The following is a 19,017-nucleotide window of genomic DNA, read 5'->3' as shown; positions in this document are numbered from 1 at the left end:
CAAGCCCAAATCCCAGGCCCAACCAAAACCGGCCCAAACCTAAAAGGAAACCCTAAACATTTATGGTTTCAGCTAGGGTTTCTAAACCCTAGCTCTAGCCACCGCCTCAATCTCAGCCGTTGGATCTGAGAGATCCAACGACCCACACTTCTCCAGATGCAAACCCTAGGGTATGATACCCTAGGGCCACGCGGCCGCCGCAACTGCTCCCACCATCTCCACCGCTGCCACGTCTTGTCGAAGGCTTCTAGAAGAGCCACTCCAGCCGCACACGTCTCCCCCAAACGGTGAGTCACCACTGGAAGTCCGGTGACTCACCGAAGAACCCCTTTTGGATCGGTCCGAAGCCATCACCGGTGGTGGCTATAAAAGCCACCGAGCCCCCTGCCAACAAAAAAAAGGGAGAGGAAGAACGGAGAACAAAAAAAAACCAACAGAGAAGGAGCAACCAACAGCAAACCCAAAGCAGAGCAAACCCACAACACAGCAACCAAAAACAAAAGAAAATAAAGGAGAGAAGCTTACCGAGGAAGCCACGACCGCCAGACCTCTCCAAACGTCACCAAAAACCTTCGAAAATTGAAGGTACTTTCTTAGATTTGCTCCGATCGGGAGCTATTTAAGAGAAAAGAATACCGGAACCGTCATTAGGACAGTCCGATCTAGGTTTTAGTGTAAAAAAATATTTTTCGGCCACCGGAGGCGGTGGCCGACGGCGGGGTCAACGCCGGCGAACGGCTGCCGGCCGGTGTGCTTCTCTCTGTTTTAGAGAGAAGCGAGAGAGTTTTAAACTCTCTCAGAGAAGAAAGAGAGAGGGAAGAAAAGAAATGAGAGCTGGCCCTTCGGGCCAGCTATTTTCGGGCTTTAAATAGCCCTTCCTGAACGACGTCGTTTCGGGGAGGGCTATTTGTGTAATTAACTAAGGGTTAAATCCCGTCCGCAGTCCCTTAACTTGTAATTCTTACATTTTAGTCACTAAATCAAATTTATAATCCTTTTAATTTGGTCTCTAAATTTTATTTATTTATATTTTAGCCCTTAACCGTAATTATAAATATTTTAGATAAAATACGTATTTAGTCCTTTAGTTTTAATAAATAATATTTTAATCATGAGTATATATTTTTAATTTATTTTAATCTGATATTCGAAATTTATATAATTTTATTTTAGTCACCAAATTAATAAATAAGGAAAATGGTATGTTTAATCCCTATAATTTTAAATAATTAATTATGAATTAGGTATTTAATTTCATTAGATTATAATTTAGTCACTATTTTTAAATATTTTCATTTATTATAAAGTTTTATTGCTTTTAAATATATAGTTCTAATTGTATTTTTTATTTATGTTTAATTTTACTTGTTTACATTTTAAATATTATTTTTTAGTCATATAAATATATATACAATAAATAATAATTTATATTTTACATAAATTATTTTTATCATATTTTAATATTTATTTATTTTTCAATATCGAAGAAAAGGACAGTCTTAATACAACTGGATGTCCTATTCTGGTATTTTAAAATTAAATATTATAATTTAAATTATTATATTGTTAATATTTATTAATATCAAAGAAAAGAGCTGTCTTAAGGCACCTAGAAGTCCTTTTCTGATATTTCTAAATAAATAAATATTTTACTTATAAATGTATATAAATATTTTTTTCATAATTATAATTTTGAAATAATAGGATTATAAATTAAATATCTTTGAATTCTTAAATTTCTAATAATAGAGACAAGTTATAATTAATAAAGTACCAATTTTGGGCGTTGTAGGGGTACTAATCCTTCCCTAAACGTAACCGACCACGAATCCTTTTTTTAAAAAAAGAACGAATTTTTGGTTATAAACGCATATCAGTTCATCTTTTAACCGATGTTTTCTTAAAACTCTTTTAAAAGATAATTTTTAGGTATTCGACCTACCTGACCTAAAAGGCCGATGGCGACTCTCAAATTATTTTATTTATTCATATCACTTTTCCCGCCAAGTAAAAAAAATTTCGTGCCCGGACGAAAACCGGTTACGACAATTACAAATACACGTATTTACACTAAACTTCCAGCTAAGGTCATTAGTGGGACAAATGTAACAGCCCTAACAACCTTGAAACTAACTCTTAACAGAAACATGTAATGCATGAAAAACATGCAAAACCTATTCCTTAACACTCAAGCCTTGATGTGTAACTATGACGTATCTTGGAGGACTACGTATAGCATGAGAGATGAATTTGAGGATGATTTTGATCGAAACGGATAGCAAGACAACCCTTCTGCAATCGACTAGGGACCGAGATCGAGGGAGGCATCATCGATAGTGCCACACACCACCAATCTTATTCAAAGAGAATGACAACTACAATTCCAGTATGCTCCCAGAGGATGCAACGTAGTGGCTGATGGTATGGCAAAGCTAGCATGAAGACGCTATTTCAAGACCCACATATTCGAGGAACCACCCATGGAGGTTCGTGACGCATGTCGAGACGGAAGCTGTGGAGGACATCTAGTAGAGCTTAGTTTTTTTCTCTTAGTATTCAACAAAAAATCATTTCTAACCAATAAAATTTAATTGAATATTATCAATTATAATTTAAATTAATATTTAATAAGATGTTATTGAAATATAAGTAAAGATATACCTAATTTAAATTAAAAGTAATAAAAATATAAAAGATAACTATTAGAATTTAAACTCTACGTCTTGTATTTATTATCTCTAGAAGAAAATACTGCCATTTATAGGGCTTTTGACTTTGAATTTAAAGATCTGCCGATATTTTGAAGGGGCCACCTACATTATCAAATTAATTCATGAACGAACCTCCCCAGCTTCTATCTATATTTTAATAATTCATTAAATAAGATTAGTTTACAGCATTAAATGATATTACTAAATTTAACTTAATATCAGTTTAATACAAAAATAAAAATGTTAATAAAACTATTTTGTTTAATTTAATTGTAATATATATATATATATAATTTTTAAAGCTCTATTTAAATTGAAAAATTAATTTAACTTGAATTTCTTGAAAATGGAACGAAAACTCCATAAGCAACAGCCAACCATTTCCCTATATCACTCTTAGCTTTTTTTCCACATTGTCACAGCCTATTCTCTCTGTCATCTACTTCTCACTTGTTTTTCTTCTATTGTATCATCAACTTCTCCTTTTTCCCCTTTCTTTTTGTCTCCAACAAGCCAAAGCAGTTTGCTTTTGATCTAAAATGGAGAAAAGCCATGAACTTGAGCTGACCCAGATGAGGAAATTAGTTGAGAAACTTGGGTTTTCAACAGAGGTACATAATCAGTTAATCACTACCCTTTTGTGACTGAAATGGTAATATTTATATACTTCGATTCAGTGTTTTTTTTACCCTTTTTTGTTGTTGTTGTTGTTGTTTTAGATATATGGGGATCCCACGCTCATGAGGTTCTTGATCGCAAGATCAATGGATACAGATAAAGCTTCGAAGATGTTTGTCCAGTGGCTGAAATGGAGGTCTTCTTTAGTTCCTAATGGGTTCATTACAGAATCTGAAGTGCCTGATCAATTAGAAGCTAAAAAGATTTATTTGCAAGGTCTTTCAAAATCAGGATATCCAGTCATGATTGTCCAAGCTTGCAAGCATTATCCACCCAAGGACCATCTCCAGTTCAAGAGTAATTACTTAGCCTAATCTCACTGCTTTCGCTGTTCTTTATCATATTTGTTCAATTTTCCTTATAATTTACTTTTCTCTATGAGGAAAGAAAAATATTGCCTATAATTCATTCGTAAGGTAGAATCATGGATGGACAGAGGGAGGAGTTGGCGGGACAGTGGGTGCTGAAAATTTTAAATTAGCCTATAATTTAGATATTTTCTTTGTATTTTCAGTTGATAATCAGTTTTCACTCTTAGGTTCGTCCACCTAATACAAAATTTTGCAACCGTCCGTCCCTACGTAGAATTATGATCAACCTTGCCTGAAATAAAGGTGGGACATGATGGGGGAAGCCACATTAATCTGGGGTCTAAAACTTTTTTAATCTTGTATATTGTTTATTTATTTTTATTTTTATAATTTGACAGCTCATAAATGTCACAGTTGAAACTGTGGTGCTTTAAAGTATTTTTGTATTTGCACATGAACTTCATGAATTATTATTAAATTAGGAAATACTACACTTAAGTTTATGATTTTATTCTTTTGTAGCAAGCAAGTTTCCTTTTTATCTTGCAAAATTTACTCTTTTACATCTCCTTTTGTGTATCTCTTGATGCAGAGTTCGTGGTTTATCTGCTAGACAAAACCATAGCAAGGTAGTCTTCTGATAGTAAAGAAAAACAAAAACAAAGGAATTTTTTTTGAGATACAAGATCCAAAGACTCGTGTTTACACAATTTTGATATTGTTAATCTGCTTTTTTATTATTATATTATTGACTCGAGTTGTTTCGATTTCAGTAGCGTGAAAGGAAGAGAAATCGGAGACGAGAAGTTGATAGGCGTTCTTGATTTTCAAAACATTACATACAAAAATGTCGATGCACGGGGACTGATAACTGGATTTCAGTTCTTACAGGTAGTGTATGCTTTTCTGAAACATGTTCAAAAGAACATTGCTTTATGTGGCTTATATAAGACACACAGAAGCAGATTAGGTTGGTAAACATTAAAAGAGAGCAGCTTGTCAAGTTCTGCTGAAGGCAATGGCAATCTATATAATTGTTTTAATAGTTTTGTTGTTTACCCCTGTCATCCCTCAATGAATATTACATATCCTTAAGAAATGCATAAACAATCTGAGTTTAGACTCCATGGAAACTTCTTTTACTTCCATAGGTTTAACTTATGTTACTTATTTGTATGTTAGGGTATGTGTATTTTTCTGACAAGGCTATGTGTATCTGAGTTGGAAGATCATAGCTCTATACCATGTTTGAAAATGTTCTTGATACGCTTATTCGACATGGTAATCTTCACTGCGATTTTCTTCGCTGCTTCGTCGTTGGTGTTAACCTTCACTAAATGCAGGCATATTTCCCTGAGCGCTTGGAAAAGTGCTACGTTGTGAACATGCCGCGGTTTTTTGTTAGTGTTTGGCGGATGGTTTCTAGCTTCATTGAGAAAGCAACACTTGCAAAGGTACTCGCTATTGTATCTTCTTTAGGGAATGCAGAACATAGCTTAAGTGGTTCATACATCCATTTTTAAATGCTTGCATTTAGCATGTATGGGATTTGAATCCTGCCATTCACAATCCTTTTAAACTGAATCTTACTTCGATTGATTCATGTCGAGCTACGGTTTCGTTTGTTCATAGTACTCTCTTAATGTTATTTAATAGTAAAAACATTATGTTAAATGCAATAGTTTGACAACACAGTGAATGCTGATAGTACTCTTTAGGGAGTTCAGAACATAGCTTAAGTGGTTCATACATTCATTTTTGAATGCTTCCATCTAGCAGGTATGGGATTTGAATCCCAACATTCGCGATCCTTTTAACTGAATCTTAGTTCGATTGATTCATATCGAGCTACGGTTTCATTTCTTCGTAGCACTCTTTTAATGTTAATAGTAAAAACATTATGTTAAATGCACCAGTTTGACAACACAGTGAATACAGATTGTAATTCTGACCAATGAAGATGATAAGAAAACCTTCATAGAGGAGACAGGTGAAGAAGCTGTGCCGATCAAGTAAAGTGGCAAGGCGAACCTGAGAGCTATCCAAGATGTAGAAGTTCCCCCATTGGAGGGTTGATCGATCCTCCGACACCAAAACTTACAGGCCATCAAGTGTTTGCTTTTAACTCAAAACTCATTGAAGCATTTCAACATGATCGAGATTAGTTAACTCTGTGGCTGCCATTGAAGGTGTTAATAAGCTTGAACCTTCAACCGGTCAAGGTTGCTGTCATTGATGCACCCCTAATCCGATTATATTTTGTGTTAAGCTTAGGACCTTTCATTGAAGGAAATATCATGTCATTCAACCAATTACCTTATCCCATATATATTATCATATCATATTATATTTCTTTCTTTCATTAATATCATATTATATTTCAATCTGCCAAAAGGTTTATGTTTTCTTGTTTGTTCTATTTTACTTTTATAGAGTATACATTCTTGACATCTTAAGGCGTAGGGTTCATCTTTTCTGCAAAAATTTGAACTTTGTTGTATCTCCTTTAACACCTTCTTCGTAAGTAAGTTATATTTTCGCTGTCATTTCTCCGTCTAACAAATTCCGAAGCCCTTTAAATTTTATATTTTTTAACCATAATCTCTTAATAGGATTACTAGCGAACCCATGTTTTTTGTTTTGGATAATTAAGCTTTATTACCCAAAATTGCAGATCTCTGCTACAAAACAATACATCAGGATGTCAAAAGAATGGGGAACCTATTTACAAACAAAATTAAACAATACCCCAATTACGACATAGATCTAAATTGATGCTATCGTTTCTATTGATGGACCTATCACTTAAAACAGTCCCTACAATCATCTTAACGTTGTTAACGATTTCCTCATTACTTCGGCTTTTCCCTATAAAAAACCTTCGATTTCGTTCCTCTCAAATGGTGTAGTTAAAACCGCACCAAGAGAGTCTCAAAATAATCGAAATCAAGGACTTACCCTTCTAAGAAGATGCCGCCCATTCCAGCAGATCAGACCATGAGGAGAAAGCAGAATTTAACCCGGACAGTTGGAGCAGAGAACTCCAAATGGAAGCTGTAAACCTGCACGTAGCAAATAGGTGGTCTCTAGTTTCAATTTCACCATGGCAGAATATACAATCAACATTAGAAATAATCCTGAATCGTTGCAATCTGTCCTTGGTTGGGAGACGATCCAGAATGATCATCCAAGAAATAATACTATGCTTCGGGACATGGAGAGAAAACCAGATCAGCTTATGCCAAGAGACTTTGCTATTTTTAGGCCGAATATCTTCCCAGATTTGCACGGTGTTAGTTGCAGAAGAAAGCGTTAACGTTCTGGTTATGGTTCGTAATTTTAAAATACGCTTAAAAATCCAGCTTGCATTATGTGGTTCAGACATGGTCCAGAAATCCTAGTTTTTGATGATATTATTGTGAGTCCATACTACCCAAAGAGAACCTTCACCAACAAAAAGTTTTATGGTGAGTTGAATCAAGCTTGCACAATTCCAGGTTTTAATATCCTTTAAGTCCTGAATCGCCTTCAGACTTTGGCTTACAGATTTTCCTCCAGCTCACCCTTGCTCCTGCATCTTTTGAATCTGAGCCCTTCCAAATTTACTAATTAAATTTACTATTTTACAACTAAATTTTCTTGTCAACTTATAAATAGTAATCATAACTCTAAGTCCAACATTAACAATTAGATCATATATATATCATCCAAAATTATAGAAGGAATGACTCTCTCTTGATCAATCTATCTCGACTGTTTGTTATCTTCTTCAACTCATCTGTTTTTTCTCTCTCTATTGAACAACTGTTTGTGACTCTTTGTCCAAATAAAAATAAATGAATAGCTAAAAACCACCCCAATCTCTTTTCTCTTATTAACAAACTTAAAAAGTAATATTTGATTAAGTTTAACTCTACTGGTACAGTAATGGAAAAAAACTCTATTAGTTCATTAATTTTTTATAGTTTAAAATTTAACATTTGCTAGAAATAAATATGAAATTCTTTCAAATAAAAGATGTTATTGTTTGATTAGAAATATTAACAGTTATTTTAAAATTTTAAATAAAAATAGTTAATCAAATAAAGAGTAAAAAACTATAATTTTAAACATGATTGAATTATATATTACATTTTTATTGTATTTTTAAATATATAAAAGAATTTGTATAACATATACCCAATTCTCTCTAGTTATATATAAAAAAAATCTAATAAACCGATTTCTTAAGACCTCCATTTGCTAAGGGTATATTATAAAATGTTATAATATCGGAACAATTATTGATAAACAAATAAACACGATCAAAAAAAGAAAAATAAATAATACCAATATTTACGTGAAAAGCCCAAAAGGGAAAAATCACGGGGCAGATGAGAAGAATTTCACTAATATGTGTTGAACTATATTTTGATATAATAAATTTAAGGCAAAATGTTTTTGGACTTGAATTGAATTTATTCAAAGTTTTCAAAAATAATTCAAAGTCCTTAAAAGTGAATTTGAGCACAAAATGATTTTCACGTACAGATAGTACCGATACTGTTCTTACAGTATCGATACCTCATGAACAGTACCGATATTGTTCATATGATACCGATACCATGGTAAGAGAAGTATCGATTCTCACTAGGTAGTATCGATACTACCAGCATTGCTCAAATTCCAGAATGCAAAAATGATACCGATATTCAAAGCGGTACCGATACTACTTTACATAGTAGTATCGATACCATAGGCATAATATCAATATCATCAGGCCCCAATGGCTAGTTGTATTTAAAAATAACAAAGATAGTACCGATACCCTTTGTATTGGGAAGTTTTATTTTGCAGAGATTTCATCCCCAAATGGCTAGAAATCATACCCAACGGTTAGAAACGGTTACAACTTCATTTTAACATATGAATACAAGTTCAAGACATTTGAAAAAGGGTTAGAAAACCTATCTAAGCATTCAAACACAAGAGAAGAGCTTTCCAATCTTATTTTATCTCTTTTGTAAATATTAATGTTTTAGTGAGCTATATTTGTAAACATCATACCTTTGAGAGGTTTTATTGTTTACTTCTTTTTTACCTTTTGAAGAGAAAATAACCTCAGTGACTGAAAATGTCTTATAATATACGATTTTGACCAAATTTTTTTTCGATTTGCCAAAATGACCAACAAAATCGCAATGCGATCTCTAAATCGCAACGCGATCTCCAGTATCGCAAATCAGTTTCTAGAATCGCGTTGCGATTTACATATTCGCATTGCGATTTTGTTGGTCATTTTGGCAAATCGAAATCGCAATGCGATCTCTAAATCGCAACGCGATCTCCAGTATCGCAAATCAGTTTCCAGAATCGCGTTGCGATTTACATATTCGCATTGCGATTTTCCAAATTTACGTTAGTCCAAATTCGTTACGATAGTCCAAGTTCGCGTTGCGATTTTGGAAAATCGCAACGACTGGTAGTATTGTATTTGTTTCTTAAGAATTTTCTCTAAAAAGATAGTATCCGCGCGGACATATCGAAGACACGTATTACCACATCCACGACCCCGACCCCGACCCGAGACGGGACGGGACGGGACGGCGGTGGCGGCGCGTGCGCGAGAGTCCCTCTTGTTCTTTTCCACTTAACAAGGAAATGAGAAATCCAAGCCTTAAATACCCATTCCCAATAGTGTTTCCAATACTATGTGGGATTGAGCATTGCAAACACTTGAGAATCTTTTACACTATCGCAACAACACGTTTTTCAAACTCTCGCAACACATTTTAACTATCGCAACACATTTTTCAAAATCGTGTTGCGAATCTGGATATTCGCGTTGCGAATTTGGAAACTGAGTTGAAAAATTAGAGTTTGCGTTGCGAATTTAAGATCGCGTTGCGATTTTGTTGGTCATTTTGGGAAATCCAAAAAAAGTTGGTTAAAATCGTATATTATAAGGCATTTTCGGTCACTGAGGTTATTTTCTCTTGATTCTATCTTAGTCAAGTGAAAAAATAGGGAGGATAAAGGTTATCTCTTGATCCTTTAAAAATAAAGAACAAATTAGTGAATTTGTTAGAAAAATCTTAAGTGAGGAGCTTAGGTAGTGGAAGTAGAATTGGTTGATAAGTCAAACCACTATACCCGATTCTCAATTTCATACAAAATATTTAAAAATTCTCGATTTTATACATGATATTTTTTTTCCGTTAACAGATTCACCCACTTCATTATGGAAAGTGACGTGGAAACTTAGGACCACTAATAAAATGACACGTGACACTTTAAAAAAAACATGTTTTTATTTTTTAGGTAAATTATATCATTCATCACTTAACTATCTTCTCACTTTTATTGTAGTCACTAAATTTTAATTTTTTTAATTTAATTATTAAACAATACCCCATTTTTCTCCCAAACCCATCTTCTTTCTCACGGTCAAAGGCTCATATGCTTACTAACGCCACCAACCACCTATCATGGTCTCTCTTGCTTTGATCATCAACTACTCCTACCGGCGACGACCCTAAACCGCCATGAAATCACGCTGCTCACTCTGCTTCTTCTTCAAACTCTCTTTTTTTCTCTATCGTCTCATTAAACTAATCAACTAAAACGTAATTTTTTACAGATTTTTCTCTCTTTGATTTGGAAGCAAAAGCTGAATCCCCTTCATTGCTTCAACAACTAAGTCAATGCTCCTTGCTGCTTTCTTCTCCTCTTTGGATCTGAATCTCTGCTCTTTCACTGGCAGAAAAGGGCAACATTCCCAATTTTTAAATTCTTGGGTCTTTGTCAGTTTAGGGTCGATTTCATACATGGATAGAGTTGATTTGTGTGAGAGATTTAGATTTAATATTTTATTTTACTGTTATTTTTATTCCTTTTATCTTTTCTATTGCTTCTGTTGTGTGTGAAGATGGTGAGCTTTTCTATGTTTATACGATATTTAGATGCTATTTCACCAATTGTATTCTTCGAATGAACTCATAATCCCTTCAACAAATTTTCTTTAGAGATTTTAATGGCGATGGATAGGCTAGAAATACTGCAAACGAAGCAATGCAAAAGCTACTTGAGATTGAGATGATGCAACTGATTTTTAAAGATGATTCCACTGATGGTTTGGAGGAGGAAGCATGTGAAAAATAAGGTAAATGACTTTGTTCTGGATGTTTTTAGAGGTAATACGAAGGATTCTCTAGTGTTGGATGAGGATTCACCAACCATGGATACATTTGAAGTTGACATTACAACAGAAACATCAAAGAAGGCGGAAATTCCTACTGAGGACTCAGTATCTCTTGATGATGCTGATGAATTTTCTGTTGTTATGTTAGAAGAAGCAGAGCGAGCGGCGTGATTTCATGGCGGTTTAGGGTCGTTACCAGTAGGAGTAGTTGAGGATCGAAGCAAGAGAGGTAATCCATGATTGACGGCCGGTGGCGTTAGTGAGCATATGAGCCTTTGACCGTGAGAAAGAAGATGAGTTTGGGAGAAAAAGAGGGGTATAGTTTAATAATTAAATTAAAAAAATTTAAACTTTAGTGACTAAAATAAAAGTGAGAAGATAGTTGAGTGATGAGTGATATAATTTACCTAAAAAAAGTAAAATCATATTTTTTTAAGTGTCATGTGTCATTTTTATTAGTGGTCCTAAGTTTCCACGTCACTTTCCGTAACGGAAATGAGTGAATTCGTTAACGGCAAAAAATATCATGTATAAAATCGAGAATTTTTAAAAATTATGTATGAAACTGAGAATCGAATATAGTTCATATATAAATAAGGTAATTAACCTAATAAAAATTGTATGGTTGAATTTAGAATAATAGGATTATAACTTAAATTTATATTCAAATTCTTAGATTTTTACTATTGGATATAATTTATAATCGATGAGGTACTACTATTAAAGTATATAAACATGCATATATAAGATTATAAAATGGGAGAAAGAACGACTATAAAAAATGTTTCAGACATATGCTATTTTGAAATGTGAATATCAAATATGTTTAGAGCAACACAGGGAGGAAAGCAGCTGAAACTGGTCGTAAGAATCGTTCCATATTTTGCATAATATTTAGGGCAAGTGAACAATCGAGCTAATGCACACTTACTTGCAAGAGAGAAAGAGAGAGAGAGATACATGGAAACGAAACACTGAGAGGCCTTTATATAATGAGTTAAATACTAGAGAAGGACGAACACAAATATGTTTTTTGTTATTAATGCTCGAAATGTAACGTATTTTTAATATTGTTTATTTTGTTTTAAATAAGTTTAAATTGTATTTTGTAACGCCTTTTTTACATTCACTATTCAACTTATAAATAACAGACAATTTTATTCATTTCAGATTATTTCAAATAAAAATATTTTCTTTAAAAAATAGGAGTTATACTTATCTTCATTGATTAATAATCAATAAACCATCTTTATGTTATAAAGTGCTATTGATTTATTTATGGTAAAAGGGTACTAAATGTCTCGTATTTAAAAAAAAATCAATGTGACCCTCCAAATAAAAAAAACTCAATGTGGTCATTTGATCAATGTTTTTCGTCGTTGACCAACGACTCTGTTACTTTGTGCTGACGTGGCACGCTGAGCAGACCAAAATCCTATTTTTTTCTCAATTTGACCCTCCAATTCAAGAAAATAACTTAATCTGATCCTCCTATTTTTCTTTCTTCTATTTTGGTCACTAAACTTTAAAAGTTTTCAATTTAATCACTCAACTTTTGGATTACTCATGTTTTAATCATCATGATTTATTTTATTAATATTTATTTATGCTATGACATTTATTATTCTTATTTTATTAATATATAATTAAAATAATATTAATTAAATTAAAATTTTAAAATTATATTGAAAAAATATTTTCATAATTATAATTAAATTAAAAAATATTCCATATGCTTCCAAATCTCCACTCTCCTCCTTTATCCTCTCATTTCATTTTTCTTCCTTTCAACCAAAGATTTTTTTTCTTTCATTACCTGGTCAAGTAGCTCATCCCCAGTTTTTTCAATTTTTTTAGAAGTTCAATATGAGTTCACAGAATCTGATAATGAAAGGGGAAAAAAAGAAATCTTTGGTTAAAAAGAAAAAATATCACATCATACATAAATGTCACATCATACATAAATATTAATAAAATAAATTAGGACGATTAAAACATGAACAACTCAAAAGTTGAGTGATTAAATTGAAATTTTTTAAATTTAATGACCAAGATAGAAAAGAATAAAATAGGAAGGCCATATTGAGTTACTTTCTTGAGTTGGATGGACATATTGAGGAAAAATATGATTTTAGCTTGCTTAACGTGCCACGTTAGCACAAAGTAACGGAGTCGTTGGTCAACGAAGGAAAACGTTAGTCAAAGGACCACATTGAAATTTTACGACTCGGAGAGTCCCATTGAGTGAAAAAAAATTTTGAGGGCCACATTGGTGAAAACGTTTGATGACTATAATGTTATCTGAGATTTTTTTTTAAAATTAGTTGATACTTAAATGAGAAATTAATTGAAAATATTATATTTGATAATTTTAGGTTTATTTTGTGTTTGTGATTCTATTTGGAATTCACACTCAAAACATTAATGAATTTAAAAATTATAAAAAAATCAATCAATTGAATTTATAGAGTGGTATTAGTGGTTAAAAGAAAGTGTTGTTCTTTCTTGGAATGTTAGGTTCGAGCAGTTGCGTTTGTAGGATGTGTGTACATTATCAATGTTTATGAAAATTTATAAACATATACTACTTTGTAATCATCCAAATTATTAAAAATCTATATATCAATTATATATCACGTGCCAAACCATTTTAATTTTATTTTATTTTAGATTCAGATACAAAAGAATACATGTGATTTAAGAATTAAAACAGAAGTTATTACTTCATTGATGCATAATTAAAAGCATTTGGCACACAAATATGTTAAGAATGTACCCTTATGTCATCTCTCAACTCTCAAGCACATAATGAAATATGGGCTAACATTTCTTCTTGCACACGCACCGAGAAATAATCCCTTGACATTCTCCATCGTCAAAATCCTCCGCCGCCACGCAGATCACAGAACATTGACCGCTTGTTGTGCACCACCCTAAGAACTTTCCGGTCAACTCCTGATACTTTTGGCTCGGAGACTCACATATTCTACCCTCCACCACCATAGGCCCCATCTCAACTTCATTTTGCCAAAAAAAAAAAAGACATGCAATTGATAATTAGAGAAAATTGATATACTATATATGTATTTGATAGCGAAGAAACTTCAATGAATAATAATAATCTCTTAACTATTGACGCCACATGGTTCGTGCATAAAATTGAAGTATATATTATAATGGGAGAAAATGTCTCAGACATATGCTATTTTGAAATGTGAATATCAAATACGGTTCATGAATAAAAAGGGATAAAGAAAAAACCTAATGCTAGAAGAAGCAACAAAAGAAGGAAAGCAGCTGAAACTGGTCGCAAAAATCGTTCCATATTTTGCATGATATTTAGGGCACAACCGAGCTAATGCACACTTACGTGCAAGAGAGAGAGAGAGAGAGAGGGAGAGAGAGATACATGGAAACGAAGCACTGAGAGGCCTTTATATAATGAGTTAACAACTAGGGATAGACGAAAACAACTATGTTTTGTTATTAATGCTTGTATTTTTGTAACGACATTTTTCCTTTATTATTCAACTTATAAACAACGACAATTTTATTTATTTTAGATTATTCCAAATAAAAATATTTGGTTTGAAAAATAAGAGTTATACTTATCTTTATTGGTTAATAAAGCATTTATGTTACAAAGTGCAGTTGATTTTTGTGTTTTAGTTATAACGATTTTTGTGATGATAAGAAAGAGTTTTGGATTTTTGGATTTTAAAAAAATCATTGGGTATGCTATTAAATTATAGCATTTGAAGTGGTTTTATGACTATTTGAATTAATTGTAGTAGAACGAACCAAGTGACATCGGTGATAAAAATATTATTATTCTTCGAGGTCCTAAGTTCGAGCATCATGAATGCTAGGAGTGTGCGTATTCACTGTCAATTGATTGAGAGTTATCTTTGAATAAATACGACTTTGTGCTTAGCCTAGATTAATAAAATAGTTCATGGTTAACACTAATTAGTATGAAAGGAAAAGAATAAAATTCTAAAGTTCAATTATTTCGTTTTTCCCTTTAAATTAGTATTAAGTGGATATTATCATATGATATCAGAAGTTAACCATAGAGTATAATTGACCTATTATATGGTTCGAAAATTTTGAAGATTATAATTTAATGTATGAGATTTAAAAAAAACTGTAGTAGATGCTTAAATGAGAAATTAATCTAAATATTTGATAATTTTAGGTATACTTTCAACCTACACTTATGATGTTGATATTTATCTTATTTTGAGAAGGTGATCAGTGCCATTTGTTGGTGTTTTTTTTATTGTGGGTGGACATTGATGCATGAAGTTTCAAGAGTTCTTTCATGATGATTTCAATTGAATGGAGTTGTCTATTTTTGGTGATTTAGTATTGTCCGAGAGTCGTTGGTTTCTTCGTGTTGTGTGCTAAGCAAGTGGAGTTTTACGTGTCTTGTTCTTAATCTTTAGGTGTGTTGCAGTATGTTATACAGGGTGATAATTGTTATGCTAAAACACAATACATGAGATTTAAGAGAATTAAAATACAAGTTATTACATATGTGGGGTTAAACATGAGAAATGCATTTTTAATAACATAACATTTGGCACAAATATGTTAAGAATGTATCCTTCTCTCAACTCTCAAGCACATACATAATGAAATATATGCTAACCCTTTTTACTGCACACGCATCGACTAACAAAGCTTTGAGATTCTCCGTCGTCGTAATCCTCCGCCGCCTGACAGATAACCGCGCATTGACTGCTACTCAGGCACAACCCCTGGTACCTTTCGCTTTGAGACTAGCATATTTTACCTTCCACCACCGTAGGCCCTATCTCAGCTTCATTTTATAAAAACCATGCAAGAAAATTAGAGAAAAATGAAGTATATAAACATGTATATACAAAGATGGACTGAGGAAGAGACGGGTGGGACAGTCGCTCCTCTGAAAATTACATCCGATTGAGAAATTCAATCCAAATATCACACGCAAATATCACATAGAGCATACATTGCCAAGTAAAATATGAAACAAAGATATTCTTTTTTTCCCGAGACTCTTGGAAACCACCATATTATAAAGAGTTCGATCCTTGTCTTTTCTGCCTTAGCTAAGTGAGCAATCAACCCATTGTGTGTTCTTGACACGAATTTATATCATCGAAAATAATGCACCGTCAAAATTTTCAAGGCATTCCATCAAAAACATTCCACCATCTCATGGTCCTACTCCCAAGGCTATTTTGATTGCTAGCAAAAAAGACAATAAAAGTTCTACCATCTACCTCTGATGTACTATAAAGCCCTCCACAGCCTACTATCCATTATATTGAACCGCGAACAATGATGAATTTTATTATATCTGCAAGGCAAAGGGTCTGATTGCAGTAGCTAATTGATATGCATTTCGCAGGGATTATTCACCTAATCTCTTCACTTAGAAAAAACACTTTCATGTTCATCACTATTTTAGTCAAATAGAAACACACTTTCAGAATGAAAACCATAAGAGCAAGCCAAAGACTCCACTGCGCTGCTACCTTTGCAATTAACCACACTGACCTAACTAAACCATAACATGACACGCCAAAGCGAAAGTAAAAAAAAAAACTCATCAATATTACCGTAACTTTACCATGGGACAGCGCGCTAGTTGAAGGAATTTTGCCAAAAACAGTGTACATACCTTCACTCCATAGATAGATGATTTGATCTTTCGAAAACCGAGTCACGCCAAGGACATTTGAGCTTTGATTCTTCGGTACATCACCAAACAAAAGCTGCCTCACAACTTCTTCCTTCAACGATTCCAGATTTTTTATTCTTGTAACAGTAACATCTCCACCCTTGAGACCAAAGTAATTTCCATGTTGCCAATACTTACTGCCTTAATGAGAACCGGATAAAAAGTTATATGGTTGGTCATCCATATCAAGTATTGCCATCTCTTGAGTCACCTCATGCATATCGCCATGAAATTCGATGCCCAACTCCTCCCCCAAAGATATTACCTCTCTTGCCTCTTTAATGCCCTTTTCCCATCTTTCTTGGAGGTGTTATTTGATTCCTCTCTTACATGTTAAGTTACATAATCATGCAAGGACAATCCCATGCAGACTGCATTTATGGCTTCATCTATTCCAATAGAATTATCTCCTGAACCAATCCTCTTCCCTCCGAAAAGAGACAGTCGTCAACTCCGATGAACTTTCACCCACGCCTGAATCGATTTTCTGATCTGCCTTCTTGTTTAAGCCTACATTCTGAGGAAATGACACAACTTTATTGAAGTTTACTTTATCTACACGAACACCATAACTCTCCTCACCTACTTCCATTTCAAATACTTCCTCAATTTTCTTCAATTGGTTTGTTGAAATTAACATGGATACCTTCTCGCAACCTTGAGACTGATTCACATTCCCGCCCATCGCCACTAGTGAACCCATAATTCTGTGATTCTTTTAAATGTTGTGTTCCAGGAATGCAGTGAAATTCCAGCAACTTCCACTCATATAATTCTCTCAGGTACTTTGGAAGATTGTGACCAATAACTAACCTCCAGAAATACTTCTTTCAACAGAGACCAATTTTGTTCCTCCATCAACTTTTGAACTTCTTCGTCGTTTATGTCTATCAGAAAACTTCGACCTCCTCCTAAAAACTTGATTTCGAAACCTCCTAGCCCCTAGTTATGGAGCCTCGTCTTCGCCTCTTCTGAGCTACAATCACTTGCCATAGCATCAATTAAACATTTGGTTTCCTCCTCCATATGTGTAACCCCTAGACTTGGCCTAGGAGTTACAATTGCATTGGAGTAACCACGTTGACCTCATAAATATATTACATACGTAAATTTGTTTAATAAATCATTTATTTTAGAAGAAAATATTTACAGATAATAAAATCAAGTATAAACCTATGTCAAAGTTTAAAGAGGTTGAAAGCAAAATTTTAGCCTCACACGGTATGAAATCGAGACTTCTCTTCCGATAGCTAAACTGGTTGTAGATCTGAATAATTTGAAAATATAAATAGAAATAGAGTGAGCTACAAACTCAATGTGCCTTCTAAATACAAATAACAATTCAAATATTTCAGGGAAGATATAAAAATAGTAGAATAAGCAACTAATAGTAAAACCAAATATTTATTTATAGAAAATCATACAAAGTTCCTCACAAATTTACCTCTCGTCATAGAAGAACATAACATAAAACATTACTTGCTGAGAGGAACCTGAGACCTCTAAAGTGAATTCAAATCAGAAAACGAAAATTGGGATATGGACGTTACCATCCGAAGAGGAGTCCAAGTTAACGTCCAAGGAGGAACTCATCAGAAATCAAATAAGGTATGGGGATTTTGCCCTCTATAGAGGATCCCATGCAAAATCAGGATGGACATATAATCCAATGCAAAATCAGGAAGGGGATATAATCCCATGAAGAATTAGGAGGGAGATCAAATCTCATACAGAATCAGGACAGGGATATAATTCCATGTAGAATCAAGACGGAGATCAAATCCCATGCAAAATTAGGACGGGGATCAAATCCTATGCAGAATCAGGATGGGGATATAATTCCATGTAGGAATAGAACGAGGGTCAAATCCTATGCAGAATCAGGACGAGATCAAATCCCATGCAAAATCAGGACGGAGATATAATCTCATGCAGAATCAGGATGGGGATTATGTCCTCCGTAGAGGATCCCATGTAGAAACAGGAATACATCAATGCACAAATTAAAAATGATGTAACAATAATCATAAATCAATCATAACTCAAATACACGTAACTAGAATACGTAATTATGTATAGATAATATCATACATCATAATAACAAAAAATATTAAAGGTAACAAACAGGTCAAATGGACACACCCATAACAATTAATCGATACTGACTAAGTCGTACGCTTCCCAAAATCAGTAGTACTAGGTCCTATGGTCTAAAAACCTAATAATGACATAATATTAAGTACCAAATAATACCTCTAAATAGAAATATACTTTAACTTGGTCGTTAATACTTACTTGCATCTCGAGATGAGCGAGCGTAATCGAATTGAGTGGAACAAGAGTGATCAGGATTTACTAGAGAGTAGTCTAGAGACACGAGTGCACCTTCAGAAAATAGCACTAAAG

General features: G+C 33.5%; 1 protein-coding gene across 1 annotated transcript; it reads left to right on the top strand.

Moving 5' to 3' along the window:
• The first annotated feature begins 3,145 nt into the window (after positions 1–3,145).
• LOC120210779 (sec14 cytosolic factor-like) lies at positions 3,146–5,915 on the top strand. The gene is made up of 6 exons (XM_039209455.1): positions 3,146–3,322; positions 3,431–3,686; positions 4,293–4,329; positions 4,474–4,591; positions 5,044–5,154; positions 5,639–5,915. The coding sequence occupies exons 1-6, from the start codon at positions 3,251–3,253 to the stop codon at positions 5,714–5,716; spliced, it is 672 nt and encodes a 223-aa protein (XP_039065386.1). The 5' UTR covers positions 3,146–3,250; the 3' UTR covers positions 5,717–5,915.
• The last annotated feature ends 13,102 nt before the right edge of the window (positions 5,916–19,017 follow it).

This window comes from Hibiscus syriacus, unplaced genomic scaffold, assembly GCF_006381635.1.
Source record: "Hibiscus syriacus cultivar Baekdansim isolate YM2019G1 unplaced genomic scaffold, ASM638163v2 tig00109936_pilon, whole genome shotgun sequence".
Taxonomy (NCBI): Eukaryota; Viridiplantae; Streptophyta; class Magnoliopsida; order Malvales; family Malvaceae; genus Hibiscus; species Hibiscus syriacus.
The sequence above is the reverse complement of the archived record's forward strand: the minus strand, read 5'-3'. Positions and strand labels throughout refer to the sequence as shown.

Coding starts and splice junctions, on each gene's coding strand:
- LOC120210779 (XM_039209455.1), top strand. CDS start 3,251: ATGGAGAAAAGCCATGAACTTGAGCTGACCCAGATGAGGAAATTAGTT. Junction 3,323..3,430: donor AACTTGGGTTTTCAACAGAG/GTACATAATCAG, acceptor TTGTTGTTTTAG/ATATATGGGGATCCCACGCT. Junction 5,155..5,638: donor AGAAAGCAACACTTGCAAAG/GTACTCGCTATT, acceptor CAGTGAATACAG/ATTGTAATTCTGACCAATGA.